Genomic DNA, 23,555 nt, shown 5'->3' with positions numbered 1-23,555 from the left:
GTACTTTTCTACCTGATTGTTCCTGACCTGGCCTGCCTGACTACTCCACCTCTCCAGCCCTGACTGCACCTGTACCTATTAGTTTAAGGTTTGTTTTGCACTGTGTTTGTTTATTTTGTGCAGCTCATAATAAATATTATTATTATTTAATCATTTCTGAAGCCTGCTGTTTCTCTGTGTCAGTCCATACATCTCTGGTCATACCTGGATCCCTGACAGTTTGGTTCTCAGCTTAGGGACAGACAAATGCTCCAAATCATGCTCTACCATTTTTTTAAACGTTTCCACACAATAATTATTCGCTATTTTAGGGTTAAAGACTGATTTATTCCTTAACTTAGTATGAAAATAGGGACCTTTGGTATCCTTTTGCATGTTCCTAATGGAATATAAACTTAGGTTATCAACCATAACCCCATTCACTGATCCAACATCATTATTGACAATTTGTCTCTTACTCCAATATTTTTTTAGATTGATCTTTCTGATATATTTTTGTAAATCTATATATGTATCCAATTTGTTAAGATGCTTCTCTGGTGCAAATTTTAAACCCATTGAAAGAACTTTCAATTCTTCTTCAGTTAAAACATAATCACTTAGATTGAAAATCCCTTGATTTACGTTGACCCTCTTCTTTTTCCCTTGCCCTCCTCTACACCACCTCCTCCCCAATATGGGTACTGATCCATCCTGGGTGGTCCCCATCCTCCTCTTCCTCTCCCGGGGTGGTAATAAGGCCCCCCTCTCCCTCTCATATGATAAGAGCCTCTTGAACCTCCCCCTCTCCATGGGGGTCCTGCATAACCTCCCCTTGAAAAATTCTCTCTCCCTGTATTGTAACTGTATCCCCTAGAAGATGACATACCCCAATTATTAAGAGGTTCAAAATGATTTTTTATAGGTATATTATAACCAGATATATTATTTCTCAAAGAATTATTTTTGGGTGATGAATTAACAATACTATTAGGTGGGTTGCCCTTCGAATTATTTGTAGTGAGGGATGTTTTAAGAGATAATTTTTTTCTCATCAACCAACTCAACAGAGGAATTTCTTGAATCACTATTACCCTCGGTGCTATCCTCCTGCCATTTATATACATTATTGGATTTATAATCCTGCATATCCCTACAATACTTTTTAATTTTTTTCTTTTGAGTGTCCTCATCTACCTTATTCATATGATCCTGAACTTGTTTCACTTTCTGTTTAAATTCATTGGACTCACTAATTGGTTGCATTTTATCTCTCAAATTGTGAATCCTTTCTTCCAAACTTCTTAATTTCCTTTTCCTTCTCTGCACTATGAGTTCCATTAATTTTTTCTCCACATGATTGAAAAAAGAAAACCATTCATCATCCAATTCTTTCCCAATTAGTCCATCATTTGGACCCAAATCCCACCTTAACCTTCTGGGGGTGATCCCCTCCTTGATATATTTTTCAAGGGTGAGAATATCCCACCAGACCCTTACTTGTTTTTTTAATGCATTTTTAAGATTTCTAAAATCTTTGGTTAAATCTAAACGTTCAAAATTTTGTGAGAAAATATCTTCCACATTCACTCTTTTTTGAGATACAAAATTAAATATATCCATGGCTGCTAGGTCACTAGGAGGATAAACCTCTAAAAAATAAAAAAAATATATATCCCAGCGCCAAAAAACAAATCCTAAGTGATTATGCACCTGTGCAACAGCGAAAAAACACCAATGAATAACAACAAAAAACAGCGCAAAATCTACAAACAAAATTACACAAGTGAATAAATAAAAAAATAAAAAATATAAAAAAATATATAAAATCAAGTGTCCATGTGAAAATAAGTTCTTATTCCCATTGAAACCAATAATAAATTATTTGAAATGTGCTTCCACCTATCCACCACGTGAGAAATGATATTAAGCGCACTCACCAGATAGAGGTGAGTAATGAGCCTTATAGCATATAAGGGATCCTATACCCCCTCCAAAAGAGATCAAATCTTCTTTTTTCACACTGATTGGGTATATTAATCGCCTCCACTTTATTCCTCCATGAATTCCTCAATGGTGTATAGAAAAAAAACTACATAGTGTAATACTGCCACTCCATATAGAATAGAAAGGTAGAATAAGGCCACTCACATGTTTAAATATAATTAAAAGCCTTGTTTAATAGCCTAGATGGCTTCAAAATAACCACTTTCCACAGTTGCAAAATATAGGGATCTCACGCTTCTGTAGTGTCTGCAGAGGATGAACAGCCTTCCACCTCTAAGATGGCCGCTTGAACCGCATCACTCGGCGTGCGTTCCAAACACCGGAAATGACGTGAACCAGAATGACGGCGGACCGGAAGTACGTCACCGCGTTTCGCCCCACCCACAGGGCGTTCTCTAGACACCGCCTTCAGTCACTAGCCGACATTTATACAGCTCAGGGTGAGCTCGATTCAATCTCCTATGCAAATCTCCATAAAATAACTCCCACTACAACGCATGGTTAATGAACCATTTCCATCGATGCTGCTAATACACGCCCACTATCCATCCCTCATCCTCTGTGATCTAGACGTGAGATTCCTTTACAAAAAATGATATACAGATAGTGAAACAAAATAGGTAAATACAATACATAACCGTTAATATATAAAAAAAAAAAAACAATCACAAAACATTTATTATATAGAGAAAATTAAAAAATAAAATAAAAAATAATGTAGAAAAAATATGTAAATTAAAATAGAGATAAAAAATAAAAATAGAAAAATGAAAAATAAAAATAGAAAATAGAAAATAAAAAATGAAAAATCATAAAAATATAAAAAAAATTATATATACAAAAATATAATAATAATAATAATAATAAAGAAAAATGAAAATAATAAAAAATATTGATATTACAAAATATTAAAAGAATAATAAAATAAAATGGAGTAATAACACCAGAAGCCTATATTAAATATAAACAATGCACTCTCAATGAATAGAGTAACTGACATCAAAAAATACATATAATAAAAACAACAAAATACATACTATAGAAAATGAATATTCTATATCTCAGTTACTCTACTCACCAATTTTTTATTTTATTTTTTAATTTTCTCTATATAATAAATGTTTTGTGATTGTTTTTTTTTATATATTAACGATTATGTATTGTATTTTCCTATTTTGTTTCACTATCTGTATATCATTTTTTGTAAAGGGATCTCACGTCTAGATCACAGAGGATGAGGGATGGATAGTGGGCGTGTATTAGCAGCATCGATGGAAATGGTTCATTAACCATGCGTTGTAGTGGGAGTTATTTTATGGAGATTTGCATAGGAGATTGAATCGAGCTCACCCTGAGCTGTATAAATGTCGGCTAGTGACTGAAGGCGGTGTCTTGAGAACGCCCTGTGGGTGGGGCGAAACGCACTGACGTACTTCCGGTCCACCGTCATTCTGGTTCACGTCATTTCCGGTGTTTGGAACGCATGCCGAGAGATGCGGTTCAAGCAGCCATCTTAGAGGTGGAAGGTTGTTCATCCTGTGCAGACACTACAGAAGCGTGAGATCCCTATATTTTGCAACTGTGGAAAGTGGTTATTTTGAAGCCATCTAGGCCAGGCGTAGGCAACCTGCGGCTCTCTAGCTGTTGTGGAACTACATTTCCCATGAGACATTGCAAAATTGACAGTTACAGCTATGACTTGCAGAGGCATGATGGAACTTGTAGTCCTGCAACAGCTGAAGAGCCGCAGGTTGCCTAACCCTGATCTAGGCTATTAACCACTTGAGCTCCAGAGGATTTACCCCCCTTAATGACCAGGCCTCTTTTTGCTACTCGGCGCTGCACTAATTCAACTGATAATTGCGCGGTCATGCAATGCTGCACCCAAACAAACTTTACGTCCTTTTTTTCACACAAATAGAGCTTTCTTTTGGTGGTATTTGATCACCTGTGCGCTTTTTATTTTTCACGCTATAAACAAAAAAAGGCCAAAAATTTTGAAGAAAAACAATATTTTTTACTTTCAGCTATAAAAAATATACAGTAAACTCAAAGTTAGTTATAAATTTAGGCCAAAATGTATTCTGCTACATGTTTTTGGTAAAAAAAATCCCAATAAGTGTATATTGATTGCTTTGTGTGACAGTTATAGCGTCTACAAACTATGGTATAAATACTGCAATTTACGCCATTTTTCTGCTATACAGCGCTGCGCTAGTTTAACGGACAATTGCGCGGTCATGCAATACGGTACATAAATGAAATTTACATCCTTTTTTTCCCCACAAATTCAGCTTTCTTTCGGTGGTATTTGATCGCCTGTGCGGTTTTTATTTTTTGCGCTATAAAAAAAAAGGCTGACAATTTTGAGGAAAAAAAAACAATATTTTGGACTTTTTGCTATAAAACATGTCGAGTAAAAAAAAAATGCAAAAATCAAATTTAGTCATAAATTTCTGCCAAAATGCATTCTGCGACATGTCTTTGCTAAAAAAAACCCAATACGTGTAAATTAATTGGTTTACGTGAAAGTTATAGCGTTTACAAATGGCGGGAAAGATACTGGAATTTTTAATTTTTATTTATACTAATAATGGCGCCGATCAGCGACATATGGCGGCAATCAGCGACATATGACGGCGACCAGCGACTTATGGCGGGACTGCGGGACTGAGGCGGACATTTTGACACTGGGGGGGAGCTGACTTGGGGTCACTGACATCCCCAGTGACACCAATACAGTGATCAGTGAAAAAAAACCACTGAAACTGTATTAATGTCACTGGGGAGGAAGGGGTTAACATTTTTAGTGTTCACTGTGTGAGGGGAGTGTTTTACTAAGGGGGCGGGGGTGTGTGCTGGACGGGGGAGGGAGGGGGGAGCTGATTGAGGGAGAGAAACTGTATTCTCCCTCTGCAGCTTGGCGGCGAACTGTCACAGGGCAGGCTGTGTGTAAACAATGCAGCCCTGCTCTGTTTCAGTGTTTACCGCTCATCGCGGGAAAACGGCCGGTAAAAACCGGCCGTGACCCGGCGGCGGGGACCCGCTGCTGACACCCGTGGGACAGGTAGGGCGGGCGCGTGCCTCGCGCGCGCCCCCTGCCTGTTTTGTAGGCACACGTTTTAAAAAGTGCTTTTGCCTACGAGCGCCGCCCTGCCACCGTTTATATGCGGTGGCTGGGCGGCATGTGGTTAAACAAGGCTTTTAATTATATTTAAACATGTGAGTGGCCTTATTCTATCTTTCTATTCTATATGAAGTGGCAGTATTACACTATGTAGTTTTTTTTTTTTCTATACACCATTGAGGAATTTATGGAGGAATAAAGTGGAGGCGATTAATATACCCAATCAGTGTGAAAAAAGAAGATTTGATCTCTTTTGGAGGGGGTATAGGATCCCTTATATCCTATAAGGCTCATTACTCACCTCTATCTGGTGAGTGCGGTTAATATCATTTCTCACGTGGTGGATAGGTGGAAGCACATTTCAAATAATTTATTATTGGTTTCAATGGGAATAAGAACTTATTTTCACATGGACACTTGATTTTATATATTTTTTTATATTTTTTGTTTTTTTATTTATTAATTTTGTTTGTAGATTTTACACTACGTAGTGTAGTCACCGCTTCGGGGGCTTGTGCCCCTTCCCAAGTCGGTCACACTACAACACCACTCTACGCGGGTTCCAGCCCAGCTCGTCAGCCGCACATACAGATACAAAGAAATACCCCGGATGGCGGCACTCCTTGTTCTGCTTTTTGTTCCTTTGTATCACGGGAAAACAGCACAAACACCAGTGAAGGAAAGAGGACAAATACTGACGCGTTTCGCACTCTTCTTAGTCCTTAGTCATAATCCTCGGTAAGGAGAGCGCCAGAAACGTCAATCTTTGCCTTCTCCCCCCAACCCCCCAATGGTCTTTGTGCTGTTCTGCGGTGATAAAAAATAATAAAAAGCAGAGCGGGGAGTGCAAATGGCAACCTTCCCTTTATGGATTTACATGAATAACAGCTGTAAGAACCTTCAACACGTTTCGGCCTTCAGGCCTTAAGTCATGGCTTAAGTAAAGACAATTGATACACTGTTTTTGCTTCAAACATGTCTTTACTTCAGCCATAAGGACTGATGACACAATCCACAAAAGAGCAAAGTTGGGACCCGGAATAAATGCAAATGTAAATCTTTTATTCATTTACATGAATCACAGCTGTAAGAACTTCCAACATGTTTTGGCCTTCAGGCCTTAGTCATGGCTGAAGTAAAGACATTTAACACACGGTTTTTACTTCAAACATGACTAAGGATTGATAACACAATCCACAAAAGAGAAAAGTCGGGACCCAGGATAAATGCAAATGGAAATCTCTCTTTTATTCATTTACATGAATAACAGCTGTAAGAACCCCCAATGCGTTTCGGCCTTCAGTCCTTAGTTATGACTGAAGTAAACACATTTAACACACTGTTTTTGCTTCAAACGTGTCTATATTTCAGCCATAACTAAGGACTGATGACACAATCCACAAAAGAGCAGTCGGGACACAGAATAGATGCAAATCGAAATCTTTTATTCATTTACATGAACAGCTGTAAGAACCGCCAACGTGTTTCGGCCTTCAGGCCTTAGTTATGACTGAAGTAAAGACATTTAACACACTGTTTTTGCTTCAAAAGTGTCTTTATTTCAGCCATAACTAAGAACTGATGACACAATCCACAAAAGAGCAAAGTCGGCACCCGGGATAAATGCAAATGGCGATCTTTCTTTTATTCATTTACATGAATAAGAGCTGTAAGAACCTCCAACGCATTTCGGCCTTCGTCATGGCTGAAGTAAACACATTTAACACACTTTTTACTTCAAATGTGTCTTTACTTCTGCCATGACTAAGGCCTGAAGGACCAAAATGCGTTGGAGGTTCTTACAGCTGTTATTCATGTAAACGGATAACAGAAAGATCGCCATTTGCATTTATCCCGGGTTCGCTTTTTTTTTCTTTTGTAGATTGTGTACTTCAGAAGTATCGGAATCCTCAAAGTCTGAGCACTCGGGTCTGGAGCGGTGGACTTCGAAGGTAGACGTTTCCAAAACAAGGAGTGCAGCCATCCAGAGTATTTCTTTGTATTCGTACAGCTAAATGCATGCTGGGAAACTTATCTCTGGGAGGACACCATTTTTAATGTCTAGGCTAGGAGGGGAGGAACAGGAAGATGGAGGCGGGGACATGTTTTATCTTTATTCAATAAGAGAAGCTCCAGGCAACAAATAAATTCCATATTAGTGAACAGCAGAAAACATTAACAATATGCAAAAATCAGAACGTTTAGTCAGTTTCACCAAAATCTGAGTCATAAATAGTTAGAGACTGCACGATCAAGCAGTCCTTGACAGGAGAACCAGCTCTTGTGACTTGATCTTCTGCAACCTCCCTCTCAAGCTCCAATCTGTGTGGGTGAGGCAGCAGTGAACCCCGAGGTTCACTTTTAGAGTTAGATTTGGGGACGTCCATTGAAAAAAAATTCCATATATGGGGTGTGGGTGGGGAAGGGGCTCAAAATGTTTTTTTTCAGGGGGATTTTATGCGCTTGTGTGTAACTTTGTTTTGCAAACAAAAACTTTTTTTTTAATCACATAGCGGACACAAAGTCTCCTATGTGATGATTTTTGGTGACAGGTTCTCTTTAAGGCCCCTTTCACACGGGTGTTCCGTATGTCCGTTTTTCATCTGTCCGTGTACTAGCGAATGTAAACGGATAATCTGTTTACATCCGTTAATGTCCGCATCTGTTAACATTGGATTTTTTTCACGGAAGAACCCTATTTTTCTTCCGTAAAAAAAACTGGGACAAAACAGAGGAAAAATGGATGTAAACGAATATAAAAGGACATACGGTCCGTTTTTGCATTGGTAAAGGATGTAAAAAACGGATGTACACAGACGAAAAATGGATGTAAACGAAAATTAATGAACATACGGTCTGGTTTTGCATTGGTAAAGGATGTAAAAAACGGATGCACATGGATGGAAAAACGGATGTACACTGATGAAAAACGGATGTAAACAGATGGAAAACAGATGTAAACAGATGGAAAATGGATGTAAACTAATATAAATGGACATACGGTCCGTTTTTGTATTGGTAAAGGATGTAAAAAACTGATGTACATGTATGGAAAAACGGTTGTAAACAGATGTAAAATGGATGTAAACGAATATAAAAATGGGACATACGGTGTGGTTTTGCATTGGTAAAGGATGTAAACTGATGAAAAAAACAGATATAAATGGACGGAAAACAGATGTAAACAAATATAAAAATCGGTCTGGTTTTGCATGAAAAACGAATGTAAACAAATGTAAATGGACATACGGTCCGTTTTTGCATTAGTAAAGGATGTAAAAAAACAGATGTACACAGATGAAAAACGGATGTAAACAGAGTAAACTGATGAAAAATTGATGTAAATGAATATAAATGGACATATGATCTGGTTTTGCATTGGTAAAGGATGTAAAAAACTGATGTACATGGGTGGAAAAACGGATGTAAACAGATGCAAAATGGATGTAAACGAATATAAAAATGGGACATACGGTCTGGTTTTGCATTGGTAAAGGATGTAAAAAACAGATGTACACGGATGAAAAACGGATGTAAATGGACAGAAAATGGATGTAAACTGATGAAAAATTAATGTAAACGAATATACATGGACATATAGTCTGGTTTTGGTAAAAGATGTAAAAAACGGATGTAAACTGATGAAAAAAGGATGTAAATGGACTCAAACGGATGGAAAACGGATGGAAACGGACATATAGTCCGTTTTTGTATTGGTAAAGAATGTTAAAAAAAAACGGATGTAAACCGATGAAAAACAGATGTAAACGGATAAAAATTGATGTAAACAGATGGAAAACGGATGTAAACGCATGAAAAATGAATGTAAAATGGACATACGGTCCGTTTTTGCATTAGTAAAGGATGTAAAAAGCAGATGTACACGGATTACAAAATGGATGTAAACAGATGGAAAACGTTTGTAAACTGATGAAAAGAGGATGTAAATGGATGGGAAACGGATATAATTGAATGGAAAATGGTTGTAAACGGATGAAAAAAACGGATGTACTCTAAACGAATAGAAATGTATATACGCATTGGTAAAGGATGTAAAAAATGGATGTAAACTGATGAAAATAGGATGTAAATGGACTCAAATGGATGAAAACGGACGGAAAACGGATGTAAATGGATTTTCTTGGAAAAAAACATGACTGAACTGATGAAAAAAACAGACCACCGGTGTGAAAGAACTCTAATGAGACATGCCGGGTCTAAAAAGGCGCCAAAATCGGGAAACAATGGGGCGAAGGGGGGCAGCTCAGGCAGCCGCCCGACTGCCTGTTGGTTTTCGACAATTCCGGTACGGACAGACCCGGAAGCGAAAGGGTTCAAGTTTTGGTTGGACTATACTGGTAAAAATTCGGGACTGTGTCCGAGTCAACGCGTGTGGACTCTGTAGTGACTGACAAGGTGTGAAGTCTGTGAGAAACATTTCCCGCACTCTGAGCAGGCAAACGGTCTGACCCCGGTGTGAAGCCTCTGATGTCTGATAAAGTTTGACTTGTCTACAAATTCTTTTCCGCACTCTGAGCACGAAAACGGCTTCTCCCCCGTGTGGATTCTGCGATGGCGGTAGAGGTACGACCTATCGGAAAAGCCTTTCCCGCACTCTGTGCAGGTAAAGGGCTTCTCGCCCGTGTGGGTGGTCTGGTGCCGAATAAGGGACGCCTTGTCCATGAAGCCCTTCCCGCATTTGGCACAGGAAAATGGCATCTCTAGGACGTGAATTTTCAGGTGGTTCCGGAGATGGGAAGACCAGGCAAAGCCTTCCCCACACTCCGGGCAGGAATAGGGCTTCTCCCCCGTGTGAACCCTCTCGTGGCTGACCAGGTCTGCTTTGGCAATAAAGCACCTCTCACACTCCGAACAGGCAAACGGCTTCTCCCCTCTGTGGATGGTCTGATGGGCCCGGAGCCGTGACTTTTGCCGAAAGGACTTCCCGCACTCTGGGCAGGAAAACTTGACGTCGGAATGAGTCCTCTGATGTTTGCGGAGCTGGGATGGGCAGGAGAAACATTTCCCGCACTCTGAACATGGGAAAGGCTTCTCGCCAGTATGGCTCCTCTGGTGTTGTATGAACTTTGACCGGAATTCGAAATTCCTTCCACATTCTAGACAATGAAACCTCCTCTCCCCAGAGTGGGTCAGTTCGTGCCTATCGAGGGCCGACTGCCAGGCGAAACATCTCCCGCACTCAGCACAGATGAACGGCTTCTCACCAAGGTGCGCCCTCTTCTGCCCCGGACCTGGCTTCTGCGATAGACATTCTTTACACTCCGAGGATGAAAAGCCGTTCATGCCCATTGAGCCGTGCTCCAAGTCTGCCTTAAAACATTTCCCACACGTCAAACATATAAATGACCCCCCGCTTGTGTGAGTTTGATAATGTTCGAGGAGAGCGGATAACCCGGTGAAACATTCTCCACACTCTGAGCAGGAAAAGGAGAATGGGTCTGATGCTCTGGGTGAGGACCTCTCAGAGGTATCGGCTGTTCTGTCTATAAAGCGATCTCTCAGATCTGCTGTACTGCTGAGCATTCTCTCAACGTTACCGGGATCTGCAGTACTGCTGGGCAATCCCTTGTTACCAGGATCTGCTGTACTGCTGGGCAATCCCTTGTTACCAGGATTTGCTGTACTGCTGGGCAATTCCTTGTTACCAGGATCTGCTGTACTGCTGGGCAATTCCTTGTTACCAGGATCTGCTGTGCTGCTGGGTAATCCCTTGTTACCAGGATCTGCTGTGCTGCTGGGTAATCCCTTGTTACCAGGATCTGCTGTGCTGCTGGGCAATCCCCTGTTACCAGGATATGCTGTGCTGCTGGGCAATCCCCTGTTACCAGGATATGCTGTGCTGCTGGGCAATCCCTTGTTACCAGGATCTACTGTACTGCTGGGCAATCCCTTGTTACTAGGGTCTGCTGTACTGTTGGGCAATCCCTTGTTGCTAGGATCTGCTGTACTGCTGGGCAATCCATTGTTGCTAGGAACTACTGTACTGCTGGGCAATCCCTTGTTGCTGGGATCTGCTGTACTGCTGGGCAATCCCTTTTTGCTAGGATCTTCTGTACTGCTGGGCAATCCCTTATTACCAGGATCTGTTGTACTGCTGGGCAATTCCTTGTTACCAGGATCTGCTGTACTGCTGCGCAATTCCTTGTTACCAGGATCTGTTGGTATAACCAAAAATTATAATTTAAATTTTTTTTTTTTTTTTTTATATTATTATTTTTTTACATACTGTCACCCTAGCAGTATAGTGTCACCATGGTGACACTGTACTACTTGTGGGGGGTGATGAAGATTTTTTTTTTTTTTTTTTACACTGATTGCTTTTACACCCATAAAGGCTGTAAAAGCAATCATTTCTCCTTCTCTCTGGCTGCATTCTTGCAGCCATTGAGAAATACTGTGTGAGCTATGATTGGTCACAGCTTGTCATATGGTACAAGGCTGTTGTGAATGGCCCTGTACCATGTGATCTCTGTGATCATTCACGGATTTCACACGTAGTAAGCAATGATGTCAGAAGTGACATCTTGCTTACCCCTATTCATGTGATTGCTGATTGGCCAATCAGCGATCACATGATCGGGACCTCACACAGAGGTCCCGTACAGCGATCGGTGTCCGCTGTGTCTGGAGGACACAGCGGGCACCAGATTGTGCTACCGTGCACTCCCAGGGAGCGCGCACAATCCAAAATGGCGGGCACCGTATATGAACGGCAACCCACCCCTGCACTCCCACCATCTGGCCGTTTGTATACAGCAGCCGGATGGGCAGTGGTTAAAGAAATGTAGAAAATATACTTGGCATTAGATAGGAAGATTATTTTTACACAGCAGGGACACTGGCAGCAGGAAGAAGGTCCAGATTCCTCTATATAGATCTTTATATCACTAGAGGGGTCACCATCAGGAGAAAGGAGGTCCCGATTCCTCCATACAGATCTTTATATCACTAGAAGGATCACCGGCAGGCATGGAAATCAATTTACCAATTCAGGATAAAGAGATTGGGAAGGCAGGTTGTGTTGTTATGATGTGAGGTTCTGGACAGCTGGGAAATAAAATGATTTTAGGTGGAGAGTCTAACATGGAAATATGGCTCCCGACCCCACCACGAGGTGCAGGTTGCTTCCTCACACAGCACAGGAAGAAATGGTTGTAGAGACCAAGTGACTTAAAACTTACCAATGCTGATCTCTGGAGGAACTTCCTCTTCTTTCACTGTCACCGGTGTCATAATCTCCTCCTCTTTTACCTCTTCCTTAACAATGATAATGTTGAGTTCTCCCAGCTCATCCTTCTAGACATTTGATAAAATAGACATAATGCAGGATCACCACCCACAAACAGACCACGAAGAATGGTTTATGAGGAACATTCCTCCTACCTTCTCATCTTCCCTCATGGAAAGATGGGGACATCTCTCTGGTGGGTTCCCATTACTGGATCCATCTTCCTGATGGTGGTGGGGGATGGTGTGATCTTCCTGTGTGAAATCCCGGGAATACAGAGGACGGGGACATCTCTCTGGTGGGTTCCCATTACTGGATCCATCTACCTGATGATGGTGAGGGATGGTGTGACCTTCCTGTGTGGAATCCCGGGAATACAGAGGACGGGGACATCTCTCTGGTGGGTTCCCATTACTGGATCTATCTACCCGATGATGGTGAGGGATAGTGTGACCTTCCTGTGTGGAATCCCGGGAATACAGAGGACGGGGACATCTCTCTGGTGGGTTCCCATTACTGGATCCATCTACCTGATGATGGTGAGGGATGTTGTGATCTTCCTGTGTGAAATCCCAGGAATACAGAGGACGGGGACATCTCTCTGGTGGGTTCCCATTACTGGATCCATCTACCTGATGATGGTGAGGGATGGTGTGATCTTCCTGTGTGGAATCCCAGGAATACAGAGGACGAGGACATCTCTCTGGTGGATTCCCATGACTGGATCCATCTACCTGATGATGGTGAGGGATGGTGTGACCTTCCTGTGTGGAATCCCGGGAATACAGAGGCCGGGGACATCTCTCTGGTGGGTTCCCATTACTGGATCCATCTACCTGATGATGGTGAGGGACAGTATGATCTTCCTGTGTGGAATCCTGGGAATACAGAGGTTGGGGACATCTCTCTGGTGGGTTCCCATTACTGGATCCATCTGTAGGAAACACACACACTGACTGAAACCATTGTTTCTGTGTTTATCAGATGATGGGGGATCTAGGTGGACCCAACAAACTGCTCTTTGATAAAGTCCTCTCCTACCTGGTGACATGTGAGATGGCTGATTCTCCATCTTGCTGGTGTCTCCTACAATGTTGGGGAAGGATGTGAAGGCACCTGATGAGGTTCAGAGTCCTGATCAGTCTTTTCGACTCCTTAAGGTTGGTCATCACACATTCACCAGATGTCTTCTTCAGAACTGTTTATCAAGAAAAAAAAAAGACAAGGATGTTCAAAAACACTTCCAACATCTCTCAAAGCTCCTTCTTAGGATTAATAAGAGATAACAGTGGGTCGGTAAGATAGTCGAAGCAGCTTATGATACTCGCTTGAGATTTTTCATTTACAGCTCTTCGGCCATTCTCAAAAAGGGTTGTGTGGAACCCTAGGGTTCCTTCAGAAGCTACTAAGGGTTCCTTGAGATGTGGCAGACTGACAAACCCTTAGTAGCTTCTGAAGGAACCCTTAGTAGCTTCTGAAGGAACCCTTAGTAGCTTCTGAAGGAACCCTAAGCTTCCACACAACCCTTTTTGAGAATGGCTGAAAAACTATAAATGAACTTCTATCTGAAAGTGCCTGCAGACTTCAGAGGTCAAGGCAACTGTGCATGACACCAATGACCTTAGCTATCTGTAAGGGTGGCACTATGACCACAACTGTTAAGAGGGACATTCTTCCCATTGACCACCAATGTAAGAGGAATTTTTTCCCACTGGAGTCTGACTCCTGTTTGAAAGAGGACTTCAACCTCCTTCAAGGCAACAATACAAAGAGAGGGTCTACCTAGCCAACCCATTCAAGTTCTATCCAGTCAGGTAGATCCTCATACCACACGGCCATTGGTACAAGGAGATTGTGACACGTGTGACCAAGCTTCGCCTCGTTCTTGCACTAAGATAGATTACTGGCCTCCCTCTTGGGCATTCATCACAAACACAGCCTGGTCCGGCCCGACCATCCTGATCCTTGTAACAATAGCTGATTCCAGTATGGTTTCCACCATGTTGTTGTTGATCCCTGAAGGGTTGGCGGCTCTGTAAAAGGGGTCAGCACTCGGTTTTAGGCCCCCCGGACACCCATCCTTAAGTGGATGCATTCATGGATGTTCTAGAAAGTTCTGTAGTACCTGTTGCCTTCAAAGAAGCCCTAAACTAGACCCCCCATTGTGGCAAGTGAAGGGCAGGGAGCACCGGTGTGCCACCCTGCAGCCCAAGGAACCGAAATCTCCAACAAGTCCCAGCAAGTAAATGATAAGAGAAGACACCACTTTTAATATACGTTGATGGGGGGAGGGAAGGATTGCCCTCACCAAAATGTGACTGAACCCCAACCTGATATCCCACCTCTCCCATCACTGTCAGCACCAGGTCCTCTCCTCTTATCCCACTCACCAGACATTCCCCTCCTTCTTCCCACAACCGGAAACCCCCAACCTTTCTCCCACAGACCTCTTCCGCCCTGTGCGTTCCAACTTGCCCCATACCAAGATGGCCGCACCTCCACCGGAAGTCGTTGTACAGGCGTTAAATAGTGCACAGCACCTCAGCTTCTGCTAGACCCAGGGTCTGAGAGAAAAAAGATCAGCTTGAAACGCTCAGTGAACCCCTTTCCACCTCCTACATCTCCTCCTGAAAGCTCCTTATGCTGCCCGAATCCAACATGGCCGCCCCGTCACCAACCGTTCTCATAGAAACAGCTGAGGGGGGGGAGCGCTGCAGTAACGCGAAGTCACCATACGAGGGCGCTCAGTCGGCCGCAATGTCTTCTGTAAGCTGCTGAGGTAAAATAGAGCGGGATACGATGGCTGGTGGAACGCATAACCAGGAAGAAAATGTGGGAACGCACAACCAGGAACTATTTGAAGGAACGGATAACCAAGAAGTAAATATTGGAACGCACAACAAGTAAGTGTCTGGCACGTTTCACAAACAGGAAGTGACTGGTGGAACGCACAACCAGGTAGTGTCAGGTGGAACGCACAACCAGAAAGTGCTTCCTGGGTGAAATGTGAATTGGCCGGAAGTAGAGGGGAGACATTGCTGGAACTGGCAGAAAGAGGTAATTATGAGATTATTGGCCATATTCTGTGTCTTCAGCACTCATCCCCATCCTCTTCATCTATTCCTGATGATTGAAGCACATCTACAGAATAACAGAGGGATAGAACCATGTCCAGCCACCTCTGTGTGACCTGTAGTTCTCATCGATCGATTTCCATATTTTTGCTTCCCATAGATGACAGTAATACATGAATAGAATAAATATATTCCGACACGGCGGTGACGGTTTAGTGCCGTGTTTACCTGGAACTGAAATACAAGACTGCTGGTAACATTACTATGATTAGTACTATTATTACTGTTAATGGGGAGTGAATGATGTGTGCCGTGCCCGTAAAGTCAGCGGTTCCATATGGTGTAACAATTCCCATGTACCAGAACACAGAGGAGTCACTTGATGTCCCATGTAGAGGAAATATCTCTCTGTGGGGGAGGGTTTTGTTACCCAAATGCCCTGCCCTGTCAGAGTAAGCTCCGCCCTGTCAGAGTAAGCTCCGCCCTGTCAGTAAGCCTCGCCTTAGTTCTTGCCCCTTGTTTTTGCTTAAAGGTAGAGTACGTCCTGCCCATAACAGGTCCTCTGAGGAAGGATTCTTCCTGTTAAGTTCCATCCATGTCCTAATAGCAGCCTACCGAGTGCAGAATGGAGGAAAAGTTAGAGGATATTCACAAGACCTTACCGTCATAGTGCCATTCATTTCGATTTTTATATCCATCCACAGAGAGGAGTGTCCCCACATCACCACCTCCATGAGGATGGACAAGGACCCCAGTCACATGACCGAGAGGATACTGGACCTCACCCTACAGATCATCTATCAACTGACCGGAGAGGTGAGAAGGATTCTGGGAGGTCACATGACATCACTCTTATCTCTATTAATAAAACACGGACCGGAGAGGTGAGGAGGATCCTGGGAGGTCACAGGACATCACTGTCATCTCTATTAATAAAACACGGACCTGACCGGAGAGGTTAGGATTCTGGGAGGTCACATGACATCACTCCTCTCTATTAATAAAACACAGACCTGACCGGAGAGGTGAGGAGGATTCTGGGAGGTCACATGACATCCCTCTCATCTCTATCAATAAAACACGGACCTGACCAGAGAGGTGAGGAAGATTCTGGGAGGTCACATGACATCACTCTCATCTCTATTAATAAAACACATACCTGACCGGAGAGGTGAGGAGAATTCTGGGAGGTCACATGACATCTCTGTTTCTGTTTTGATGCAGAGTTTTCCTCCTGTGAAGTCTAATGACCACGTGACTATCACAATGCCTCGTCCTCAATTACTGAAACCTGAAATAAACACCAAAAAGATCCTAAAAGTTGCACAGAAGATTATTGAGCTGCTGACAGGAGAGGTGAGCGGTGCTGGGAATTCTGGGACATTCTCCAGTAACAGACAAGGGATGTGTCTGGATGGTGACTGTATCATTGTGTGTCTCAGGTTCCTATAAGGTGTCAGGATGTCACTGTCTATTTCTCCATGGAGGAGTGGGAGTATTTAGAAGGACACAAGGATCTCTACAAGGACGTCATGATGGACAATCAGCCGCCCCTCACATCACCGGGTAAGAGGAGACTTTATTGTAAAGGAGAGAGCAGTACGGAGGGTCCACCTAGATCCCCCATCATCTGATAAACACATAGAAACAATGGATTCAGTCAGTGTGTGTGTTTCCTACAGATGGATCCAGTAATGGCGACCCACCAGAGAGATGTCCCCATCCTCTGTATTCCCGGAATTCCACACAGAAAGATCACACCATCCTTCACCATCATCAGGTAGATGGATCCAGCAATGGGAATCCACCAGAGAGATGTCCCTGTCCTCTATATTCCCAGGATTCCACACAGGAAGGTCACACCATCCCTCACCATCATCAGGTGGATGGATCCAGCAATGGGAACCCACCAGAGAGATGTCCCCGCCCTCTGTATTCCCGGGATTCCACACAGGAAGGTCACACCATCCCTCACCATCATCAGGTAGGTGGAGTTGAAGGTGTCACCAAATCCTAAAGGGCCTTCATGCTGTGTGATCCATGATGTTCTGATGTTATAAACTCTATATAGTCCAGGATTCCTGAACCTGATATTACTACATTCTTACTATTCTAGGATGGAATTCTGATTGACATTAAAGTAGAAGATAGTCACGTAGAAGACGAGACGTATCCATTAAGTGGTTGGCCATATAAAAGAAGGGAAATTTCACCAGAGTTTCGGACAGGTGAGACACACCAAATACAGAAAACATTTCTCACATTCTCCCTCTTTAAACTGCATCACCGCCACCCTTCCCTGCCATGGCAGAACGAATTCAGTTGGCATACATGTTTTTGGTCAACCAGATCTGGCCATCTTGAGCTGGTAAGCTCCTTTAGTCATTTAGCAAATAGGTTGACTCGTCTCTACATATCGGTTGTGGGGCATTCCTCCAGTTGTCCTTGGATCCCTCTTTTTTTCCCTCTTTTTAGTTCTCCTTCAAGTATTGTAGTGCTTCTAACAAGCTAAGTACAATGACTCCAATTGAATTTGTACCCGGAGGCTTCTCTCGTGTTGGTAGTACATTGTATGGGTTCAATTTGGAGGTGATAAACACATAATGCGTTCTATGGTAAGTAAAGGAAAGGAAGTATTTACTGTTTGTAGTGGAGACAATGATACCTCACCTTAGCAGGTGCTTAATAGTTGTCTACTTAACCACTTCAAGTCCGGACACTCTCCAGTCCGGACGCTTTCACCCCCTTCCAGTCCGGACGCTTTCACCCCCTTCCAGTCCGGACGCTTTCACCCCCTTCCAGTCCGGACACTTTCACCCCCTTCCAGTCCGGACACTTTCACCCCCTTCCAGTCCGGACGCTTTCACCCCCTTCCAGTCCAGACACTTTCACCCCCTTCCAGTCCGGACACTTTCACCCCCTTCCAGTCCGGACACTTTCACCCCCTTCCAGTCCGGACACTTTCACCCCCTTCCAGTCCGGACACTTTTCCCCCTTCAAGTCCGGTCACTTTCACCCCCTTCCAGTCCGGACACTTCCCCCCCTTCAAGTCCGGTCACTTTCACCCCCTTCCAGTCTGGACACTTTTCCCCCTTCAAGTCCGGTCACTTTCACCCCCTTCCAGTCCGGACACTTTCACCCCCTTCCAGTCCGGACACTTTCACCCCCTTCCAGTCCGGACACTTCCCCCCCCTTCAAGTCCAGTCACTTTCCCCCCCTTCCAGTCCAGTCACTTTCCCCCCCTTCCAGTCCGGACACTTTCACGCCCTTCCAGTCCGGATGCTTTCACCCCCTTCCTGACCAGGCTTTTTTTTTCAGCTTTCAGTGCTATCACACTTTGAATGACAATTGCGCGGTCATGCAACACTGTACCCATATAAATTTTTTCGCATTTTTTGAGACAGATAAAACTTTATTTTGGCGGTATTTATTCACCACTGGGATTTTTATTTTCTTTGCTATATAAACGAAAAAGTCAAAAAATTTTCTTGATAATAATCTTTCTTGATATATCTTGGCCAAAATTTATTCAGTTATCTTTTTAGCAAAAAAAAAACCAAATTAGTTTGTAACCAAAAATTATCATTTAAAAAAAAAATTTACATTTTTATTTAATTTTTTTTATATTATTGCTTATGGGTTTTTTTTAACATACCATCACCCTAGCAGTACAGTGTCACCATAATGACACTGTACAACTTGTGGGGGGTGATGATGATTTTTTTTTTTTACACTGATTGCTTTTACACCCATAAAGGCTGTAAAAGCAGTCATTTCTCCTTTTCTCTGGCTGCATTCTTGCAGCCATTGAGAAATACTGTGTGATTGGTCACAGCTTGTCACATGGTACAAGGCTGTTGTGAATAGCCCTGTACCATGTGATCACTGTGATCATTTACAGATTTCACAAGTAGTAAGCAATGATGTCAGAAGTGACATCTTGCTTACATCTATTCATGTGATCACTGATTGGCCAATCAGTGATCACATGATCGGGACCTCACACAGAGGTTCCGTACAGCGATCGGTGCTCCGCTGTGTCTGGAGGACGCAGTGGGCACCAGATCGCGGTGCCGCACGCTCCCAGGGAGCGTGCACACTCCAAAATGGCGGGTGCCGTTTAGAAACGGCAACCCGCCCCTGGACTGCCACCATCTGGCCATTTATATACAGCGGCCGGAGGGGAAATGGTTAAAGCAGAACTTGGGGCTTTTTGTAAAACATATCTGCAAGGGTTAAATGCTTGTGAAATTTAGGAGTAGAGGAATAAGCTGTAATACATACCTTATTTCTCCCTCCGGCGCTCTCCTCTCCCTCACCATCCTCATGTACTACTGGTCTTGCATTGTATGTGATGATGTCAGAGTGGACCACCTTAAAGGAGAGGCTTCAGGGGACCAAAAGGTTGAAGCCTGTGGAGCAAAGAATGAGGTAAGTATCACAACTTATTCCTCAACCCCTAGACTTTACAAGCATTGCAGGGGGTCCAACTTCAAGGATATTTTTTTTTTTCAAAACTGGGTCCAACTTTAAGGAATTGCTGATGCCAGCGTGAACAGCTGGAGCCATATCTGGTGCCACATGAAGATCTGTGAGCCACATCAGGTGCCACTTTTAGAACCGTGGGCTGTATCAAGTGCCACATGGACAACTGTAGGCCATTTCAGGTATCACATGGACAACTGTGAGTCCTATCAGGTGACACATGGGCAACTGTTAGCCATGTTAGGTGCTTCCTGGACAACTGTAGGTCCTATCAGGTTCCACACTGGCAATTTTAAGCCGTATCAGGTGCTGCATAAAGAACTGTGGGCCAAATCAGCTGCCACATGGATAACTGTGAGCCACATCAGGTGCCACTTAAAGAACTGTCGGCCATATCAGGTGGCACATGGACAACTGTGAGCCATGTCAGGTGCCTGGTGGATATGTACTGTGGATCTTATCAGGGGCCACATGGACAATTTTAAGCCATATCAGGTGCCACATGGATTACTGTGAGCCAGATCGGGTGCCACTTAAAGAACTGTGAGCCATATCAAGTGCTACATGGACAACTGTAAACCATATCAGGTGCCACATGGGCATCAGTAGGCCATATCACATGACACAAGGACAACTGTAGGCCATATCAGGTACCACATGGACAACTGTAAACCATATCAGGTGCCACATGGGCATCAGTAGGCCATATCACATGACACAAGGACAACTGTAGGCCATATCAAGTGCCACATGGACAACTGTAAACCATATCAGGTGCCACATGGGCATCAGTAGGCCATATCAAGTTACAGATGGACAACTGTAGGCCATATTAGGTGCCATATGAACAACTGTAGGCCATATCAGGTGCCTCTTGGACAACTGTAGGTCTTATCAGGTGCCACATAAACAATTTTCAGCCATATCAGGTGCCACATGAGCAATTTTAAGCCGTATCAGGTGCTGCATAAAGAACTGTGGGCCAAATCAGCTGCCACGTGGATAACTGTGAGCCACATCACATGCCACATGGATATCTGTGAGCCACATCAGGTGCCACCTAAAGAACTGTGGGCCATATCAGGTGGCACACGGACAACTGTGAGGTGAGCCATGTCAGGTGCCTGGTGGATATGTACTGTAGATCTTATCAAGGGCCACATGGACTATTTTAAGCCATATCAGGTGCCACATGGATAACTGTAAACCATATCAGGTGCCACATGGGCATCAGTAGGCCATATCAAGTTACACAAGGACAACTCTAAGCCATATCAGGTGCCTTATGGACAACTGTAGGTCTTATCAAGTGCCACATAAACAATTTTAAGCCATATCAGGTGCCACGTGGACATCTGAAAACCATATCTGGTACCACATGGACAATTGTAGGCCATATCAGGTGCCTCTTGGGACAACTGTTGGTCTGATCAGGTGCCACATAAAAATTTTAAGCTATATCAGGTGCTGCATGGACATCTGAAAACCATATCAGGTGCCACATGGAAAATTGTAGGCCATATCAGGTGCCGTATGGGCAATTGTAGGCCATATTAGGTGCTGCATGGTCATTGTAGGCCATATCAGGTGCCACAAGGACAACTGTGAGCCATATTTAGTGCCTGTATTCTGTTTAAATGACTTTTAGGCCATCCAATTTCTGACCTCTTTGGTGCTGTATAAATGACCTGCCTCAAGTGCCAACAATATTGTCCACTTGACTTTCGCTTACGGTTCTGAAGCATAGTTACAAGTTAAGTATTTCTGGAGGGCGCCCCAAAGTTTTTTTTGTATCAAAGTTTCCATTCCGATTTGTGTTAATCATGCCTTCACATCCAACAGGTGTCACGGTCAGGGAAGTGACCTCAGAGGATCTACTGGATTTATTTCCAAAATATGACGCAGAAGCTCAGACCATCATTGGAGATTCTCCAGCAGAAAACCTGGTGACCCCAGATATCCATGAAGGATTTTCCTATATGTTACCTAACCTGTGCTATGCTGAGGAACCTTACCGCCCAGATATGGACAGGCGCAATGGAACCCACCAAAGCGTTAAGAAATTTTCTTGTCCCGAGTGCGGTAAAAGCTTCTCACAGAATTCATCTCTTAAGATACACTGTAAACGTCACGCGGCGGAGAAGCCATTTTCGTGTCCCGAGTGTGGAAATTGTTTTAGATACGAGTCAGAACTCATTATGCATCATAGAATTCATGTAGCGGAGAAACGGTTTCCTTGCACGGATTGCGGGAAATGCTTTTTGTGGGAATCGGAGCTCGTTACGCATCAGAGTGCTCACTTGACGGAGAAGCCTTATACTTGTGGCGAGTGTGGGAAATGTTTTGCAGATAAGCGCGGCCTTCACCGCCATTATAAAAGCCACTCGGACGCCAAACCACACCCCTGCTCAGAGTGCGGCAAAAGTTACACGTGGAAGTCGGAGCTCATTCAGCATCAGAGAGTTCACACCGGGGAGAAGCCCTTCTCCTGCCTGGAGTGCGGGAAGAGTTTCTCTTGGAAGACTGTACTTCTGAAACACCAGAAGGTGCACACTGGCAAGAAGTCGCTCTCGTGTCCGGAATGTGGGGAGTGTTTCACATGGAAGTCTGATCTCGACAAGCACCAGAGAAAGGCCCATACCGGAGAACGCACCCTGTCCTGTACAGAGTGTGGGAAACGGTACACCAGCCGCTCTCACCTGCTCGACCACCAGAGGACTCACACGGGGGAAAAGCCCTTCTCGTGCCCCCACTGCGAAAGGCGTTTTACTTCAATTGCTCAGCTGAACAAACACAGGAGGAATCAGTCCTGCTGTGAATCCAGCAAGTTCTTCCCGGAGAAAGGGAAGCTGGCAAGACGTCAGGGGGTCCACGAAATGCCGTTTTCCTGGCATTAAGGTGGAAATTAACAGGATTGGAAAACTGTGGTGGAGATAGGCGAGTCCACGTAGGGCCCATCAGTTAAATCGGCCAACTTGTCACTTGTGCTCGGAATGTATCAGATACTGATAATTCCACACGCTTCGAGGAGAATTAGCAAAATGTCTATTTATCATTTAGATGTGTTACCCAGGAACTAAACATGGAATAAAATTGTACCTGGACTCTGACCCAGTCCGTGCCTTTAACTTGTCTGTAGTAATCTCCAAATCTTGTGCGCTCACGCTCTCTCTCTCTCCCCCCCCTCTCTCTCTCTCCCCCTTTCTCTCTCTCCCCCCCTCTCTCTCTCTCCCCCTTTCTCTCTCTCCCCCCTCTCCTCCTCTCTCTCCCCCCTCCCTCTCTCTCCCCCTCCCTCTCCCCTCTCTCTCCCCTCCCCCTCCCTCTCTCCCCCTCTCTCTCTCCCTCTCTCCCTCCCTCCCTGTCTCTCTCTTCCCCCCCCTCTCTCCATCTCTCTCTCCTTTTCTCCATCCCTCCCCTCTTCTCTCTCCCTCCCTCTCTCTCCCCTCCCTCCCTCTCTCTCTGCCCCTCTCTCTCCCTACTTTCCTCTCTCCCCCTCCCTTTCTTCCTCCCTCTCCCCCTCCCTTTTCTCTGTCCCTCCCTCTCTATCTCTCTCTCCCTCCCTTTCTTCCTCTCCCTCCCCCTCTATCTCTATCTCCCTCCCTCTATCTCCCCCCTCCCTCTCCCCCCTCTCTCC

At 44.1% G+C, this 23,555-nt stretch overlaps 3 protein-coding genes across 5 annotated transcripts in view; 1 reads left to right on the top strand and 2 right to left on the bottom strand.

The window, feature by feature from the left end:
* The window catches only part of LOC149453441 (uncharacterized), a 283,142-nt gene that overhangs the window by 76,100 nt on the left and 183,487 nt on the right, over positions 1-23,555 (bottom strand). The gene's annotated exons all lie outside the window — the stretch shown is intronic.
* Positions 7,215-13,722, bottom strand: LOC149453450 (uncharacterized). The gene is made up of 4 exons (XM_089688232.1): positions 13,404-13,722; positions 12,518-13,296; positions 12,316-12,430; positions 7,215-11,289 (listed from the first exon to the last, which is right to left on the bottom strand). The coding sequence occupies exons 1-4, from the start codon at positions 13,432-13,434 to the stop codon at positions 9,497-9,499; spliced, it is 2,718 nt and encodes a 905-aa protein (XP_089544358.1). The 5' UTR covers positions 13,435-13,722; the 3' UTR covers positions 7,215-9,496.
* Positions 15,073-23,031, top strand: LOC149453449 (uncharacterized). Of its 3 annotated transcripts, none has more exons than XM_089688385.1 (7): positions 15,073-15,265; positions 16,141-16,252; positions 16,661-16,792; positions 16,879-17,002; positions 17,119-17,420; positions 17,553-17,664; positions 21,764-23,031. In XM_089688385.1, the coding sequence occupies exons 1-7, from the start codon at positions 15,162-15,164 to the stop codon at positions 22,816-22,818; spliced, it is 1,941 nt and encodes a 646-aa protein (XP_089544511.1). In that variant the 5' UTR covers positions 15,073-15,161; the 3' UTR covers positions 22,819-23,031. The 3 variants fall into 3 exon arrangements, with proteins under 3 accessions (XP_089544511.1, XP_089544512.1, XP_089544513.1); XM_089688386.1 differs by lacking the exon at positions 15,073-15,265 and adding an exon at positions 15,294-15,419; XM_089688387.1 differs by lacking the exon at positions 15,073-15,265 and adding an exon at positions 15,433-15,689.

This window comes from Staurois parvus, unplaced genomic scaffold, assembly GCF_062004578.1.
Source record: "Staurois parvus isolate SC_StPar_1 unplaced genomic scaffold, SC_StPar_1.0 ptg000449l, whole genome shotgun sequence".
NCBI classification, from domain to species: Eukaryota; Metazoa; Chordata; class Amphibia; order Anura; family Ranidae; genus Staurois; species Staurois parvus.
The sequence above is the reverse complement of the archived record's forward strand: the minus strand, read 5'-3'. Positions and strand labels throughout refer to the sequence as shown.